Source organism: Amblyomma mixtum, chromosome 6 (assembly GCF_055824585.1).
Source record: "Amblyomma mixtum isolate Tamu chromosome 6, ASM5582458v1, whole genome shotgun sequence".
NCBI lineage: Eukaryota > Metazoa > Arthropoda > Arachnida > Ixodida > Ixodidae > Amblyomma > Amblyomma mixtum.
In genome coordinates, this window is record NC_143017.1 from 98558407 (window position 1) to 98572489 (window position 14083).

A 14083-nucleotide genomic window follows, 5' to 3' on the forward strand; every position below is an offset into this window, starting at 1 on the left:
GCCTTGTCTCTCGCCTGACTGGGTTTTGGAAGTAGGAGCCTTGTCCCTTCTTTGGTTCTTCGTTTTTACTCTCAGCAACCATAACGGGGCGCCATACAATCGACTTTATTTCGGGAGAGGCTGCAGAGCCCGAAGAGCCCCTCAATACCAATGATTATTTACATAACCAATTATTATTTTCTTTGTGTGTCTGGAATCTTCCCAGCCCGTGCTCTGCGGGAAGCCTGCAGTGGCATCCGCTGTTTTCGCCGGTGGTTCGTATGTCCCGGCTTTCCTTGCGAATGCGGCGCAGGGGAGGGAGTTCCACCGGCCAGCGACGCAGTGCTTACGCTCTGTTTTCCGGGCTCCACCGTGCGAATACTGCTTTAGGCAGTAATGATTGTTTCAGCGTATCTAGTCCCTAGGAACTAATCCTTGTCGCACTTTTCGGGTGTATTTGTCAGGTGTATTTCCGCACTTGTCGGGGTGTATTTCAGTGCTAGACCGGCTGCTGAGCGAGTTAGTTTTGCTCAGCACCTTTGCTGTGCTAAACACATTAGCAGGTAGTGGCGAAGCGGTGTCACCACTACTCTAAATATTGCCAGAAATAAGGGCATTCCGCACAGCGCAAGCCAGTTCCGGTGGTAGGCCCGTCCAAAGGGCCCGTTCCTTTATTCCTCGCCCACTCTGTCCCCGTCTGTGCCCTTCCAGCGCCACGTCGGTTGTCACACGTCGTCGCTGTAGTAAGGAAAGAAGCCCCCCGGCACAGCGGCCGGGGCTGCGCTGGTCGTGGTCGATGTCGTCGTGGTGGTCGCGACCGAGCAGTTGAGCTGCGCCTCGGTCAGCTCGTTGAGACGGCGGCCCTTCAGGGACTCGGGCGTAGCGCAGTGCGGGAAGCGCCAGTTGTCCGTGTACCCCAGCAGGAACTTGATGCGGCAGTCGCAGTGAAGCGGGTTCCCTGCAGCACGTGGAAGGGAACATTACCAGGAATTCGGGACGGCGCCCAGCCAGCGCCGCTAAGCCTAGCAACTTATCACGCTCTGTTCTACAACTACTCGGTCATTGTATTTCTTTCTGACGTCACGGATGACGTTAGCACGGAATGTTCAAAGCCATGCGCCACGTGGTGGCAGGCAGGGGAACTTGAAGCACTTCTCCTGATTTCTTGGTAATGGGTTATGAATCTTTGCCTTCGATTGGAGCTCATAGGAGCTCCCCCGTCTTTGGGGAACACACGAAGGAACTTTACGTAGCACGCACAAAAGAACACAAGGACAACTTGCTGAAAAGGGAACAGAGCAAGGATGTAGACGTGGGAAAAAAATCCACAAAGGCAAGCACAACGCCTGTGTCTGTGTGCTGCCTGCCCTCGTCTACGCTATTGCTGTGTTATCTTCCTTGAGCTGAATCCACAATCAACTAGCCCGACGTTTCTTCATCGTCAGGAATATCAATATCGAGGAGAAAATATTGAGGGAAACCATGTTAAAGAGGAATCATGTCACAGAGACTGTGAAGTCGATTCTTGAGCCTTTCATTTATCTTATTCTAATCGATTAGTTAGGTTCCTCGCAATTATCTCCGTGTTTGCTCGAAGGGGAAGGATGTTTTATATCCGAAGAATTTGCATTTTAAGCAAGAAATTCGTGTTTCGCTCCACTTTGGTTGAATTTGGGGCGTCAAACGTAACATCGCGATTCTGTGCGCCAGGATCGGGCCGGCCGTCTGTGAAGCACGATTGAGGGATTTTTTTTTTACTGTCTCGAAGTTTTCGTGATTTCAAATGCTTCGCACTGCGTTATTTTTAGATATTCAGGCGTAAATCATAAAATATATTGCTTCATCAGGCTTTGAGTTTGAATGCTGTCATTACTTACTATCTTCGAGAGCAGCCGAACAGCTTTCTTATTACTAATTTGTTATCACCAATAAGGCTGAAAGGTGCATGATGAGTAGCCGCGAGCGCCTTATGTTCACGACGTTTTTCGGTTTCAATTTCAATGCATTCCGGATTTTTCGCAAAATAACACAAAAAATGGAGGGGAAACAAGAAAAATCTTAACAAAGTTCTCTCCTTGGTACTTGGATTTATGCCGAACTTACATGGTTATTTTTTAATCGTTCGCTCCTGAGAGCTTCGCGAGCAGGCACCGTTTTCCTGTGAAACTGTACATAACACTGGCCAAGATGTTCTCTATGTTCGTAAATTACTGAAAATCTATGCACGCCCTTCTTGGGTTGCCTTGAATTTATTTCGGTTCACCTGCATGCCATTCTTTGGAATCTAAAAGTTCCTTCCGGTGTCCTTGGACTTATGGTTTGGACTTATGGTTTAGAAAGTGAAAAAGCGCACTGACAAGACAAACGGCAAGGCACAAGAAGGACAAGCAACAAGCGCTGACGTTAATTTCCTGGTCGGGTCCGCCTATAAAGCGAGTGAAACTTGGCGATTGTTCTTTGTCCTTCTTCCGCTTTGATGTTCGTCTTGTCAGTGTGATTCCTCACATCTCAAATCTCAAACTATATGAACCATCCAGCTGGCTGGCCTACACTAGTTCTTTTGAGCCGTCTTAGGATTTAGTTGGCTTTCTTTGGGTTTTATTCTGAACTCGTACAGAGACCATTACTGCTTTCCAGGAGGAATAGTAAAGGCATATGCAAGCACGAGAAGAAGGAATGGGGGAGTGTTTATCTGTGCAGCAGAGAAATCTGAGGTAATCCTCGTGCGAAAGCCCAAATATAGAACCTCGATCTGCCCCCCGCTCATGTCCATAACCCGGGGGGAACCAATCCTGCTTGTTCCACGCTTTAGGATTTTGGGCTTGTACATTCAGGACGACGACAGAGCGAGCCCCACTTTCTCGGTGCCCACCTTCCTCGATGCGTTCCGTCGATTCACCACCCGGAAAAGGGGGCTCCGAGAAAGGGACCTCATACACAGCGCGAACCTCAGTCCATAACTGGCTTGTCTACCATCTTTCCTCTCAGAATATCACGCAAACTGAACGAACACCGTAGACGTTGTACTGCGAACGGCATACATGGCAGCGTTAGGAATTCCTTTATATGCGTCTACTCACCGACACCTTCAGTTAGGAGCACACATAACCCTGAGTGAGCTTTTGGACGCACATCGCGAGAGTCAGTGTGCCAAGCCTCTAGACGCCCCAAAAAGTCGATTTTTACTGCACTCCCTTGGCTACTTCTATTCCGCGGACACTACATCGCTCCATCTAATCTGTGACGTCCGCCATGGTGAAATGATCCAGACAGTCCCAATTCCTAAAACTATGGATCACCGACGGCATGAGGGCCGACGGCGGGCGCGCGTATGTGTCCTCGCTCGGGTGTTAGGGGACGATGCCCAGTCATGACGGATTCTCTACACAGACAAGGCTCCTTACCCTTCTCTACAGGCGAGAGTTGCAGCGGTGGTTGACGATAACGATGGTTCTCGGCGCCTCGCACTGTGGATACCAATCTGCCGCATCTCGAGCCTAGAAATCATGGCCATTTAACTTGCCCTCACATGATTCGTATCTTTTCGGCGGACTCGCCAGCGATGGTTATCATCGCAACGACATCTCAGAATCCCTGCCAGGTTTTCTTGCACGGCCAGCGTCCTCCTGCAGCCTCTAGAATGCTGGACACAGCCCCAGAGTAATGTGCGTCCCTCTTCCCAACCTTCCACCTAGTCTCAATTCTTGGCCACGTCTATCTCCTCGGAAGTGAATGTGTTTAGCCCTGACCCCAGAGCTCACGCACCGGCTCCCAGTATAAGAGACGCCCAGACCAGACAGGGCACCAGTCCTCTACGTCTTCACACTGAAATTCTTGAGTGTACTATCGACAGGATCGTACCATCTACTCGCCTCCTCACCCTAACCTCTCCCGTGCGAACGCCACTACCTGGCGACAGCTCCAAGCCGACTCATGCCCTCACCTCTGTCTCTGATACCTCTCTCGCCCACAGTATTCCCCGGGCACTGCTCCACATGCTGGTCTGAGCCCTCCGCTTTCCACCTTATATTGTAGTGCTGGGACTCCAGGGCGGTACCCCGTCCCTAACCCCTCACTCGCTATTTGGGAAGCGCGGTTGGCCAACTCCAACCTACAGGGGCAGCGGTAGCTGCTCCTTCGAGACAATGCGGGTGCTGAAGCCGCTGGAGTCCTGAACTAAGGTCCCCACAAGGACAGCGGAGAAAAACTCTCAATAAATTAAAGCTGAACCTCGTTATAACGAGGTTGAAGGGGCTCGGTGATTACTTTCTTATAGCCGCAGATTCTTTATAACCTGTGTTGAGAGAGCTGCCAAGGGGAATCGTCATTCCTTCGTTATATCCATTATTTCGTTATAAACCGTTTAGTTAAAACGAGGTTCGACAGTATTTGACACACTGGGGTTTATGGCGTTCGTTTGAATTTGGTTTGAACTTCCATACTTCGAATATATTTAACTTAATTCCTTTGGTTGTGGTTGTATTTCGATGTGCTACGCACGGCATTTGCGCTAGGAATCATATCATGCTTTAAGAGAGAGCGCACGCGCGTACCGTACAGCCCGACGTAGGTGCGCTCCTTCCTCAGCGGATCGAGGCTGAGTTCGTCGAATGTGGTGATGAGGTTCTCTTCGATGCTCAGGTGCCTCATGGCCGGGAGGTCGTCGCTGAAGTCCCTTGGAAGTGACGTCAAGCCGCAACTCCTGCAATGGATCGAACGTCGAACCGCCACCGTTGTCACGCTACACTAAACTGCTTGTGCGTTGAACATACTTCCTCGCCTGTGGGTGTCAGCTGAGAGCAGACGCTTTTGACTGCTTTTTAAACCAAAGAGGCGTCTCTCATAGCCTGAGTTGCTTTGGGACGTTAAACCCCATAAAACCAAACCAAACCAATGAAATGCAATAGAACCATTTGTCTTTTCGCACTCCGAAACTCAGTTCTAGCTTTCAGATGTTAGTCACATACAACCATGTGCAGTCGAAATGAGGCATTTTCACGAGCAGCATAGGACTCTAGGGAACACCTGAAGACGGATGTAATTACTTTTTTTTGCATTCCATTAGCGCAAGAAGGAACAGAAATTAAATCACGTGACAAGCAGCCGAGCGGATGGTACTACCCACCGCTAGACTTGATCCGTTGTCTTCATCAGTATAGACACCTTCAAACGTTGTAGGGCTAAGCGGGTTGCACTGTACGCATCAACTGCATCCAGGAATATCCTTTGGGAATCGCACGGGCGGAACTGCTGGATTAATATCACACCGACATTCAGGACGCACTTCTTCCAGGGTAGATAGCAGCTGTAGGCCGCCTACTCCTGAAAGCGTGACTAACTTATGACATTTTGTTTCAGGGCAGCGGTTCAGATTAAGTGAACGCTAACGCGTTCATACACGCGAGACTTCTACCCATTATGCAGCTTCACTGAATAGCGGTTGTGTCCGGTAGGAATTAGAGGTTGGTGAAAACATTACACCTGTTTAGGCAGCTATTGTCCATCAAAAGAAAGAAAATATACCTCACGCGAAGCCTCCACACTGTGTGTCGGGCTTTTACCAGGAAACGGAATCTACAAAAGGTTTCTATACTGTGGGAATAAGGATGACGTTTCATGCGCCACTGACCACCTTTGTTGTCCACCACGCCTTTTGTGAAGAGTGCAGAATGAATGTACCCTTTCTGACCCTATTGTTGATGCCTCCCTCGTTTCACATTAGTTTTCATTTTGGAGCGCAGTTCTTTCCAAGTTTTAATTTTTGGACGCAGTCAAGTTTTTTTTTTTTCACGTAAACATGTTCTCTCCTTTTCGGACTAAAAGCCTCACGAAAAGAAAAAAAAAACGCACAGCACAGCATGTCCAACGACTAGCAGTACTGTTTCTCCGCCAACCTCCTTCAGCCGGCTTCCCTCCCTCTCTGTCAAGTATGCACACACAAAGAAGGAAAAGAAGGAAAGCTCGCTGCTTTGTTACACAACCGTGGGAACGCTGGTCGGGCTGTACAGCTGCAAACTCGTATCAAAGCCAGTCCCTCCGCAGGGAAACAAAAACGCGGCGACCTCGACCGTAGTTTCCGGAGCCCCATGCAACGGCCGACAGATAAAGTCGGTGCGATTTAGAAACTGGAGTAGTGTTCCGAACAGAAGAATTCAGCATGCGTCTTTCCAAAAGCCATTGTGGCGCCGTTGAAAAATGGATATCGAACAGGCTTCGTGAAATGTGAGAAATACGAGTATGTCAACAAGGAAAGCGGGAGTGTTCTTAGTGTAGCATTGAATATAACTCGTGCCGTTGGACGGAGCACTCGGCATGCTTTCAGGAGGAACCGCCGCAAAAATGCTTCTGTGCTGTGGCTGTAGCTTCCGTTCCAATGTTTTGGATTTAACACAGTACTAGAGTGAAATGTATGTGTCACCTGCTCGGTTGAGGGCATGTCACGTGACAAAACCTAACTGACAATGAGAGTGACACGAACATTTTGGGCATACGATTAACTCTGGCTCTGCCAACTGCTTTTGTACTGACCATACCCGATAAAACAGGCACCGTGAACGCAAAGTAGGCGGTAACATGTCGCCAGGAAACTGTGATTAGTTTTTGGACGAAGTTCTGTGCATGATTCCTCCACGTAATCTTTCGCCCCCGGTCGGCTTGTTAGGAATTCAAGCGTGCTTTTCGCATTTGTCATTGTTCAGTAGGGTAAATCGAGCTCCCTATGCAAAGGGAGCTGGACACATATATGTCCCATTAAGGCATGGCAAAGGCGTTGGTTTTTGCTTGCATTAGAGGGGTCAGGGTTCAGGCTAGTGGGTGGTCAACATTGCATTGTGTTTTTTTTCTCATTCCTGACACGTCATGAACTTGACAAGATAATCGTCGTTAGTCATCTGTACCTGTACTTTACGTGATCTTTATAAGGTTGTCCGCGCCAAATAAAGGTCGTTCAGTGGAAGTTTAGCGCTTGTGTTGTGTCCCTTCAATTTTGTGCGCTATGGATCCTCACTTTGCTTGCAGTTACCGCCAAAGCACGCAGAAGCGTCCTTTTATAATTTTTGTAGCGATAGGTGTTTCAGCCTAGTCCGCATGCCCCATGCCAGAGCTCAGCGGTAGACAATCATGCACCCTGCGGCCATTATTGAGGTACTGCGGCTATCTGTGTGCGTTCAGCGACAGTTCAGAAGCAGTGGCAACGGAGTGCGGTGGGAATGGCAGGCATGCATGACGTCATCATTTTTTTTAGTCGTTTCGCGAACCAGCTGACACTTGTCACTCGTAGTATACCCTGAGGTTGAGCGGCTGCAATTTTTTCGTGTCTTGTTCTCACCAACATGACGTGGATTATGCTTTCCTAGCACAAATTTGCTCTGCGCACAGGTCCATGCATAACAGGGTGAACAATTAATTAACTCGCAGTCAGCGAGTGCTACCATAACAAAGAAGCATGAGCGAAACACGCTTTTTTTTTTCGCTTAGCTTACTACTAGAATCGAGAACCCTTTGATTTCTTTCGAAGTTAAATGCAGAAATAATAAGTTGTTTTTCTTTCTTATCTTTAGTTACGCGTACATAAAATTTATTCTATATGTTAGCTGTGTCACTTCACCAGCATGTCCTTTTCTCATGGAACTTAATCGTTAAAATTTTATTTAGAAACAATGAGCAGATATCAGTCGATCTTACTTCGTTTTTATCAGCCCATTTGACGTCGGGCAGGAAACCGATCTAGACGAATTAGTCACGAAATATTTACCGAAGCACACAAAACTTTATCATCTAAACCTGAATGAATTTGAAAGAAAATTTTAATGTCCAATCTAATCGTGTACTTTGCTCAGGCGGATCGCCTGGAGAGGATGGGCGAATGCGCTTCGGAAGCCTTGTAATCGAAGAAGTGTGCCCATGAGTTTTCTGTTCCGAAACTTTGCAAGGAGTCTCCCGCAAGAGCACGTTACAGAAAAGACGCGGACGTCTGTCATCGCGGCTCAGAACGTATCCAGAGACGCTTACATATAAAACCTTTACAACGGTACAACCGGCCGTCATTCTTTCTGGTCATGAATTCACCGAAATTTTAAATGAACGAAGATAAATTTCTGTTACGTAATATTACTGCCGTGAATTCCACGATGACTGCCACTACGAATGACTACCACGAGGGTTTTCATTTTCTGCAGTACTTTCTAAAGTGTTTCAAGGCCACACCTTACTGCGACAATAGGGATGCAATGTGAGAGCGCGTCGCGGGCTTACTGCAAGTGCAAGCGCCACAGCTTGGGAGCTGGCCGGGGCAGCATGGAGCGGTGGAAGTACTTGAGGTCGCTCTCCTGGATCCACACTTCCTCCAGGTTGCTCATGCCCGACAGCCAGTTCTCGTCGATGCGCGCGATGCTCGAGCGGAAGATCAGCACGCGTCGGATGCTCTGCGGCAGGTTGTTGTAGTCGCGCGTCAGGTCGAGGCCGGCCATCATGTAGAAGGCCACCTCCTTGAGCCTGTTGAGGTTCTTGAGAAGCTGCCACGACTCGGGCAGCGTGCTGTTGTGCATGAAGCCGATCCGGGAGACGGTCTCCTCGAGCCCGTCGAACGGATTAGCGCCCGGCTTCGAGAACGTCTTGGCCTTGCAGTTGTCCAGGTCCAAGGACAGCGCGGGCACCGAGACGAACGCCGATCCAGGAATGTGGTCCACGAGGCATTCCTTGAGGACAAACCGCAACCGAGGGTAGGTGAGGTCCCTGGGAATGTGCTCTTCAAAGTCCGACACACTTGTGAATCCCTGGCAGGTGTACTCCCGTTCGTCGTAGTAGTGGTTGCTCGTGTCCAGACACGATGGCGACGCGACCGCCGCCGCGACCAGCGCCAGCAGCACCGCGCCCGTGCTCATCTCCGTCCTCTGTTGCTGTTCCGGTCTCCGTCGCCTGCCCGACTGCCTATTCGTCGATGTAGTGTCGTCCGCGCGGGCTCAGCTTTTGGCAAAAACTGAGCCCCTCGAGAGCGGCGGGGGCTTTCTTATAAGATTGCGATGAGCGTGAGATAAGGTTCGCGTCTTCCTGGGTGCTTGACCGCACGGATTTGGATAACGTTCGTGTTACGTTGGCCCCGCGGTGAGGGACGCGTGATGCTGCGCGCTGACAGGCTCCTGCATCGTGTCTCGGGCGTCGGGGAAGCAAGAGAAAAGTGACCGCCGGGAGGGCGAAGGCGGTCATTAGCATGGCCAAGTAGCGTCAGCTGGAGGGCTAGTTTGTAAATTGGCCTCGCGGAATGAAGATGCTGTTCTGCTAACGTTTAACCTCCGGTATACCGTTATCATACACCACACAGGCCGTATCCGCAAAACTAGTAGGTTTAATGGTTCGCATCCTCAGGTAACTCGATGTATAGGGCATAAACACATGAGCAACGAAAATGTGTGTTAAAATATTAGCATACTGATGTAACAGCAGCAGAACAGTCGCATGGACGAGATTAAATATTGCTGTGTAGGGATCAACGTCCCGAAGCTGCAGCTGGGTTGTGAAAGTCCAAGCACTAAATGATCCAGATTAAAGGGATAATTTGTCCGAGCTCGATGCAAATATCCGAATATCCTCGATATACACTTTCAGACTTTGGAGGTGGGAATCGGCGGTCTGCTGTGACGTTATGACAGGTGCCCCGTAAGTAAAACAAAGCAGGCGTCTGTGGAATAATTTCTTGGGCCTTTGACAAGAACAACATAATCGTCTTTTCTTGGGCTAGTTGGTTTTTCATGCTGTAGGTGTTTGCAGCGCACACGAAACAAGGACGGGCAGAAAAGGGAACGAAACAGAGCGCTGTCAGAATCGTCTTTTCTTGGGCTAGTTGGTATTTCATGCTGTAGGTGTTTGCAGCGCACACGAAACAAGGACGGACAGAAAAGGGAACGAAGCAGAGCGCTGTCAGAATCGTCTTTTCTTGGGCTAGTTGGTATTTCATGCTGTAGGTGTTTGCAGCGCACACGAAAAAAGGACGGACAGAAAAGGGAACGAAACAGAGCGCTGTCAGAATCGTCTTTTCTTGGGCTAGTTGGTATTTCATGCTGTAGGTGTTTGCAGCGCACACGAAACTAGGACGGACAGAAAAGGGAACGAAACAGAGCGCTGTCAGAATCGTCTTTTCTTGGGCTAGTTGGTATTTCATGCTGTAGGTGCTTGCAGCGCACACGAAACAAGGACGGACAGAAAAGGGAACGAAACAGAGCGCTGTCAGAATCGTCTTTTCTTGGGCTAGTTGGTATTTCATGCTGTAGGTGTTTGCAGCGCACACGAAACAAGGACGGACAGAAAAGGGAACGAAACAGAGCGCTGTCAGAATCGTCTTTTCTTGGGCTAGTTGGTATTTCATGCTGTAGGTGTTTGCAGCGCACACGAAACAAGGACGGACAGAAAAGGGAACGAAACAGAACGCTGTTTCGTTCCCTTTTCTGTCCGTCTTTGTTTCGTGTGCGCTGCAAACACCTACAACAAGAACATCAAATGAAAAGCGCTGGTCAGCCTGGGTCACCACATGCGCTCTCACTGTATGCATGTGCAACAGCCGATAGAGAGCGTCGCGATGCAAGTTTATCTCCGCTCGCGTGGTTCTTTTTACTTTTGGGGCAACTGTACGCTGGTTCCATGCGCATGACGACGTTAAGAGCTCAGTTTTTAGTGCACGTTCGGGTCTTGTTCGCAGCATTGTGCTTTACTGGTGCCATGTGGCTGTCATCCGAAAAGGTTCCTGCGAAATCCCCATCATCATCATCATCATCATCAGCCTGACTAATCCCACTGCAGGGCAAAGGCCTCTCCCATGTCACTCCATTAACCCTGTCGTTCGCCAGTTGCGGCCACCGTATCCCCGCAAACTTCTTAATCTCATCCGCCCACCTAACTTCCTGCCGCCCCCTGCTACGCTTCCCTTTTCTTGGTATCCACTCCGTTTCACTTAAGGACCAGCGGTTATCTTGCCTTCGCATTGCATGCCCTGCCCAAGCCCATTTCTTCCTCTTGATTTCGACTAGGATGTCATTAACCCTCGCTTGTTCCCTCACCCACTCCGCCTGCTTCCGATCTCTTAACGTTACACCTATCATTTTTCTTTCCATCCCCATGACAAAGGTGTAAATTCTCTCCCGGGTAACAGGTTTAATTAACGGTCGTTGTAGGATCATTACAAAATTAGTCTTCACTTGGCTCACCTCTTCATGTTTTGGTAAAATATTCCAGTTTAACCTGAATGAGTGATTCTGAAATATTAGAAACGTTGCATTATAAGAGCGCAATATACGCACGTGCACCTCGCGCATGTGCAATTAGTTCCTGGCAAGAACATCCGCTGTGATTAAAGGCGTTCTGTAATGTCTGAATCTTACCATTGTATTTGCATGATTGGGCGAATATTAAGTCAACGGAGAACTTCTTTTTTTTTCATCTTGCACGGAGGATGGAGAGAACGAGAAGAAGGGGGAGAGGACCACTGGCATCACGGGGTTCATGGGCGAGGCTGACAATCGGCAATCTGCATCCATCTCTCTTGAAACTGACTCCCTAGCGACGCTGACCGGCCGTCACCCTGGACAGTCACCGCAACGTCGGCGAAACCACAACCAGACTCCGACACGTGCAGCCAGGGTCACGTTATGGACGTCAACGCGCTGCTGTGCGGCTGTACCTCGACTGAGCTGTGTTTGCTACGCAGAGTTCGAAGCAATATGATATAGAGCACTTTGTTTCTGTCCAACAGCGATTTCTCCCCTTGTATGAGGGAGAAAGCACCGTTTTTGTTGGTTTTTCTCATCTTTCTGGCTAGATCCATAATCACTTCAGTGTCACCAATAAAGGTACTATGAACGCACAAAGAAGGACGAGAAGGGTATACATAACAAGCGCCGTCCTTGTTTGTATGTGCGCAGTACCCTTTGTTGATTATGTTTGACCGACACGCCCAACAACGCACTCTTTTTGACTATTTAGTGTATTTTCAAGTACGACGCAGAAGTTAAAGATACTTGGTTCGTTAAGGTCAATTGTTGCCTTTTAGGATGCCTTTACCTATATACAGTCGCGGACAGAGTCGTATGGCCCAAGCTTTTGCATTCAAACTCTTCTGGTGTGTTACATAACGAACATGGTGTGTTACATTCATTCTGCTGTAAAATGCACATTATTTTATTTTTTCCTTGTTGTATGATGTATTTGGGTCTTTCGCCGTGATTTTGTGCTTTTCATTTTTCACAAGTGCTGTGTCATTGCCTTCATATATTTTGTTTCTGAACCCCACACTAGCCTCTGGCTATGGGTTCAGTCAGTGTTTTGGTAATTTGTATGGCAAAAGTAGAAATAAAATGAATGAATGAATGAATGAATGAATGAAAAATCAGTACGTGTTTGATGCTTATGCCAGTAAATACCGTATGAGGGCAGGAAAACATTTTATTTGTGTTACGCAACGCGAGGGAACAGTTGGAATGCCGAAGCGGAGTCCATATTATTTGTACACCACTGAATACGCCGCACTTAGAGGCATAGAACACCTTTATGGAGTAAACAAGCCGGTCACTTGCCCTCTCGATTCCGGGGGATTTGTTGCATATTGCATTCTTTTTAAGGTACGAGGATTTCTCAAACCGAGTCTTTTTCGAAACTCCGCTGCTGAAGAGGGAAAAGAAACATGGTTCGGAGAAGTAACACTACACCGAGCTGGAGGTCACGTAACTTCGTTCGCTTAACTAGGCACGTTTAAAGTTAAAGACAAAACAAGAACACCAAAAAAAGCCTGTCCTGGCGACCGATGAACCTGGGGGAAACCGCACGCTCATATTATCTCTATCGCCGGGACGACGTCGAGTGTCTACCGCCAGACGTGGGGCTTCTCTCTCTTGTCGCGGGATGTGGAAGATTACGCGACCGGCTCGCGAAAGCGCATTCACCTCTCTTGTCGCTACTCGGCGCAGGGAAAGCGGCAGAAATTGGAGAAAGCACGAGCCAGTTTTCTTCTCGTTGGCAAGAGCTTGACTTCAGAGATTTGAAAGGCTTATAGAGCGCAGCTCTTGAACGCCTGTTCATGGGTTGAGCCTCGTCGCCGCCGTCGGTGTAACCGAGCCAAACCATAAATAAAAAATAAAAATGAACTGTGCGGCTACTGGGGTTCGAACCCGCTTCGTCGCGAACAGATCAGCTTCGCTGGTCATTGCATGAGAGAGCTATAGGCTGTCCTCGCAGCCGATCACGCCTCATGTTATTGTTGTGGTTGTTAGCCTTTGAAAAGATGGCCCATATCCTCACTAGCGGATCGGCCAAGACTCGGGAGCCAGAGGTTGCTATTCACCTGTACATGCATGTTAAATTGTTACACACTCTCGCGCTGTGCATTGTATATCATCGTCTCCTTCAACTAATACTGCTTTCGGACAATGTACACATTCTCGCTCGCTTTGCATTCCGCATCGTCGTGTTCATCAACTAATACTACTGTAGAACCAATATCGTCGTCAGACGTGCCGACGATCCAGCAAAGCAATGGGCCTACAGAGCCCGAGGCACCTACAGAGCTGTGCTAAATTTCGCATTAGGGAGTATCGTAATCATCCTTAGAACTTCTTCGTCACTGCGAGCAATTAAGAGTGAAAAGGTTTTTCTTAGAAAAGATAAGAAAACATTTAGCACCACAGCGGGGCTTGGCATGCAGCTCTTGGCAACCAGACTGGTGACCTGACTCGTAGTTTTCATTTGCTTTTAATTTGTGCATTTAGAGTTCCGAAAAATTACGGCCTACCCACGGTAGACGCAACAAAGACTAATTTCTTCTCAGCATATTCTCGCGTGTTGGAGTTGAACGGAACGTTCCTACTTCGCTCCGTAGAAACGTAACGAAAAATGTAGCCGGAACAGCAAGAGATTCTTTCACAGCGAAAGCTGTAATAGCTTTGGTTCAGGTATACGTATATAGTCCTGTATTCTACCGTGGAATCCACAGCGTCAGCCGTAAGACCTTAATTACTTAAGAACTAATTTATCTTTCTTAATTGAATTTAAGTTGAATAACTATAAATGAATCGAATAAATTCAATCATTTAAACTTTCCACCTGCCACGGTTGGCAGGGGGAA

General features: G+C 48.4%; 1 protein-coding gene and 1 long non-coding RNA gene across 2 annotated transcripts in view; one reads left to right on the plus strand and one right to left on the minus strand.

Annotated features, from left to right (window-relative positions):
* Positions 1-13071, plus strand: part of LOC149339814 (uncharacterized) — a 22080-nt gene extending 9009 nt beyond the window's left edge. The window contains exons 2-3 of the long non-coding RNA XR_016283559.1: positions 4621-4736; positions 11419-13071. This is a non-coding gene — a long non-coding RNA (uncharacterized LOC149339814). The remainder of the gene's footprint in view (positions 1-4620; positions 4737-11418) is intronic.
* On the minus strand, positions 616-9105 carry LOC149339816 (uncharacterized). The gene is made up of 3 exons (XM_089548480.1): positions 8233-9105; positions 4533-4681; positions 616-937 (listed from the first exon to the last, which is right to left on the minus strand). Exons 1-3 carry the CDS (start codon positions 8859-8861, stop codon positions 705-707), a joined length of 1011 nt encoding a protein of 336 aa, XP_089404606.1. The 5' UTR covers positions 8862-9105; the 3' UTR covers positions 616-704.
* Positions 13072-14083: the final 1012 nt, after the last annotated feature.

Coding starts and splice junctions, on each gene's coding strand:
- LOC149339816 (XM_089548480.1), bottom strand. CDS start 8,861: ATGAGCACGGGCGCGGTGCTGCTGGCGCTGGTCGCGGCGGCGGTCGCG. Junction 4,682..8,232: donor CTGTGGCGCTTGCACTTGCA/GTAAGCCCGCGA, acceptor GATCCATTGCAG/GAGTTGCGGCTTGACGTCAC. Junction 938..4,532: donor CACCTACGTCGGGCTGTACG/GTACGCGCGTGC, acceptor CACGTGCTGCAG/GGAACCCGCTTCACTGCGAC.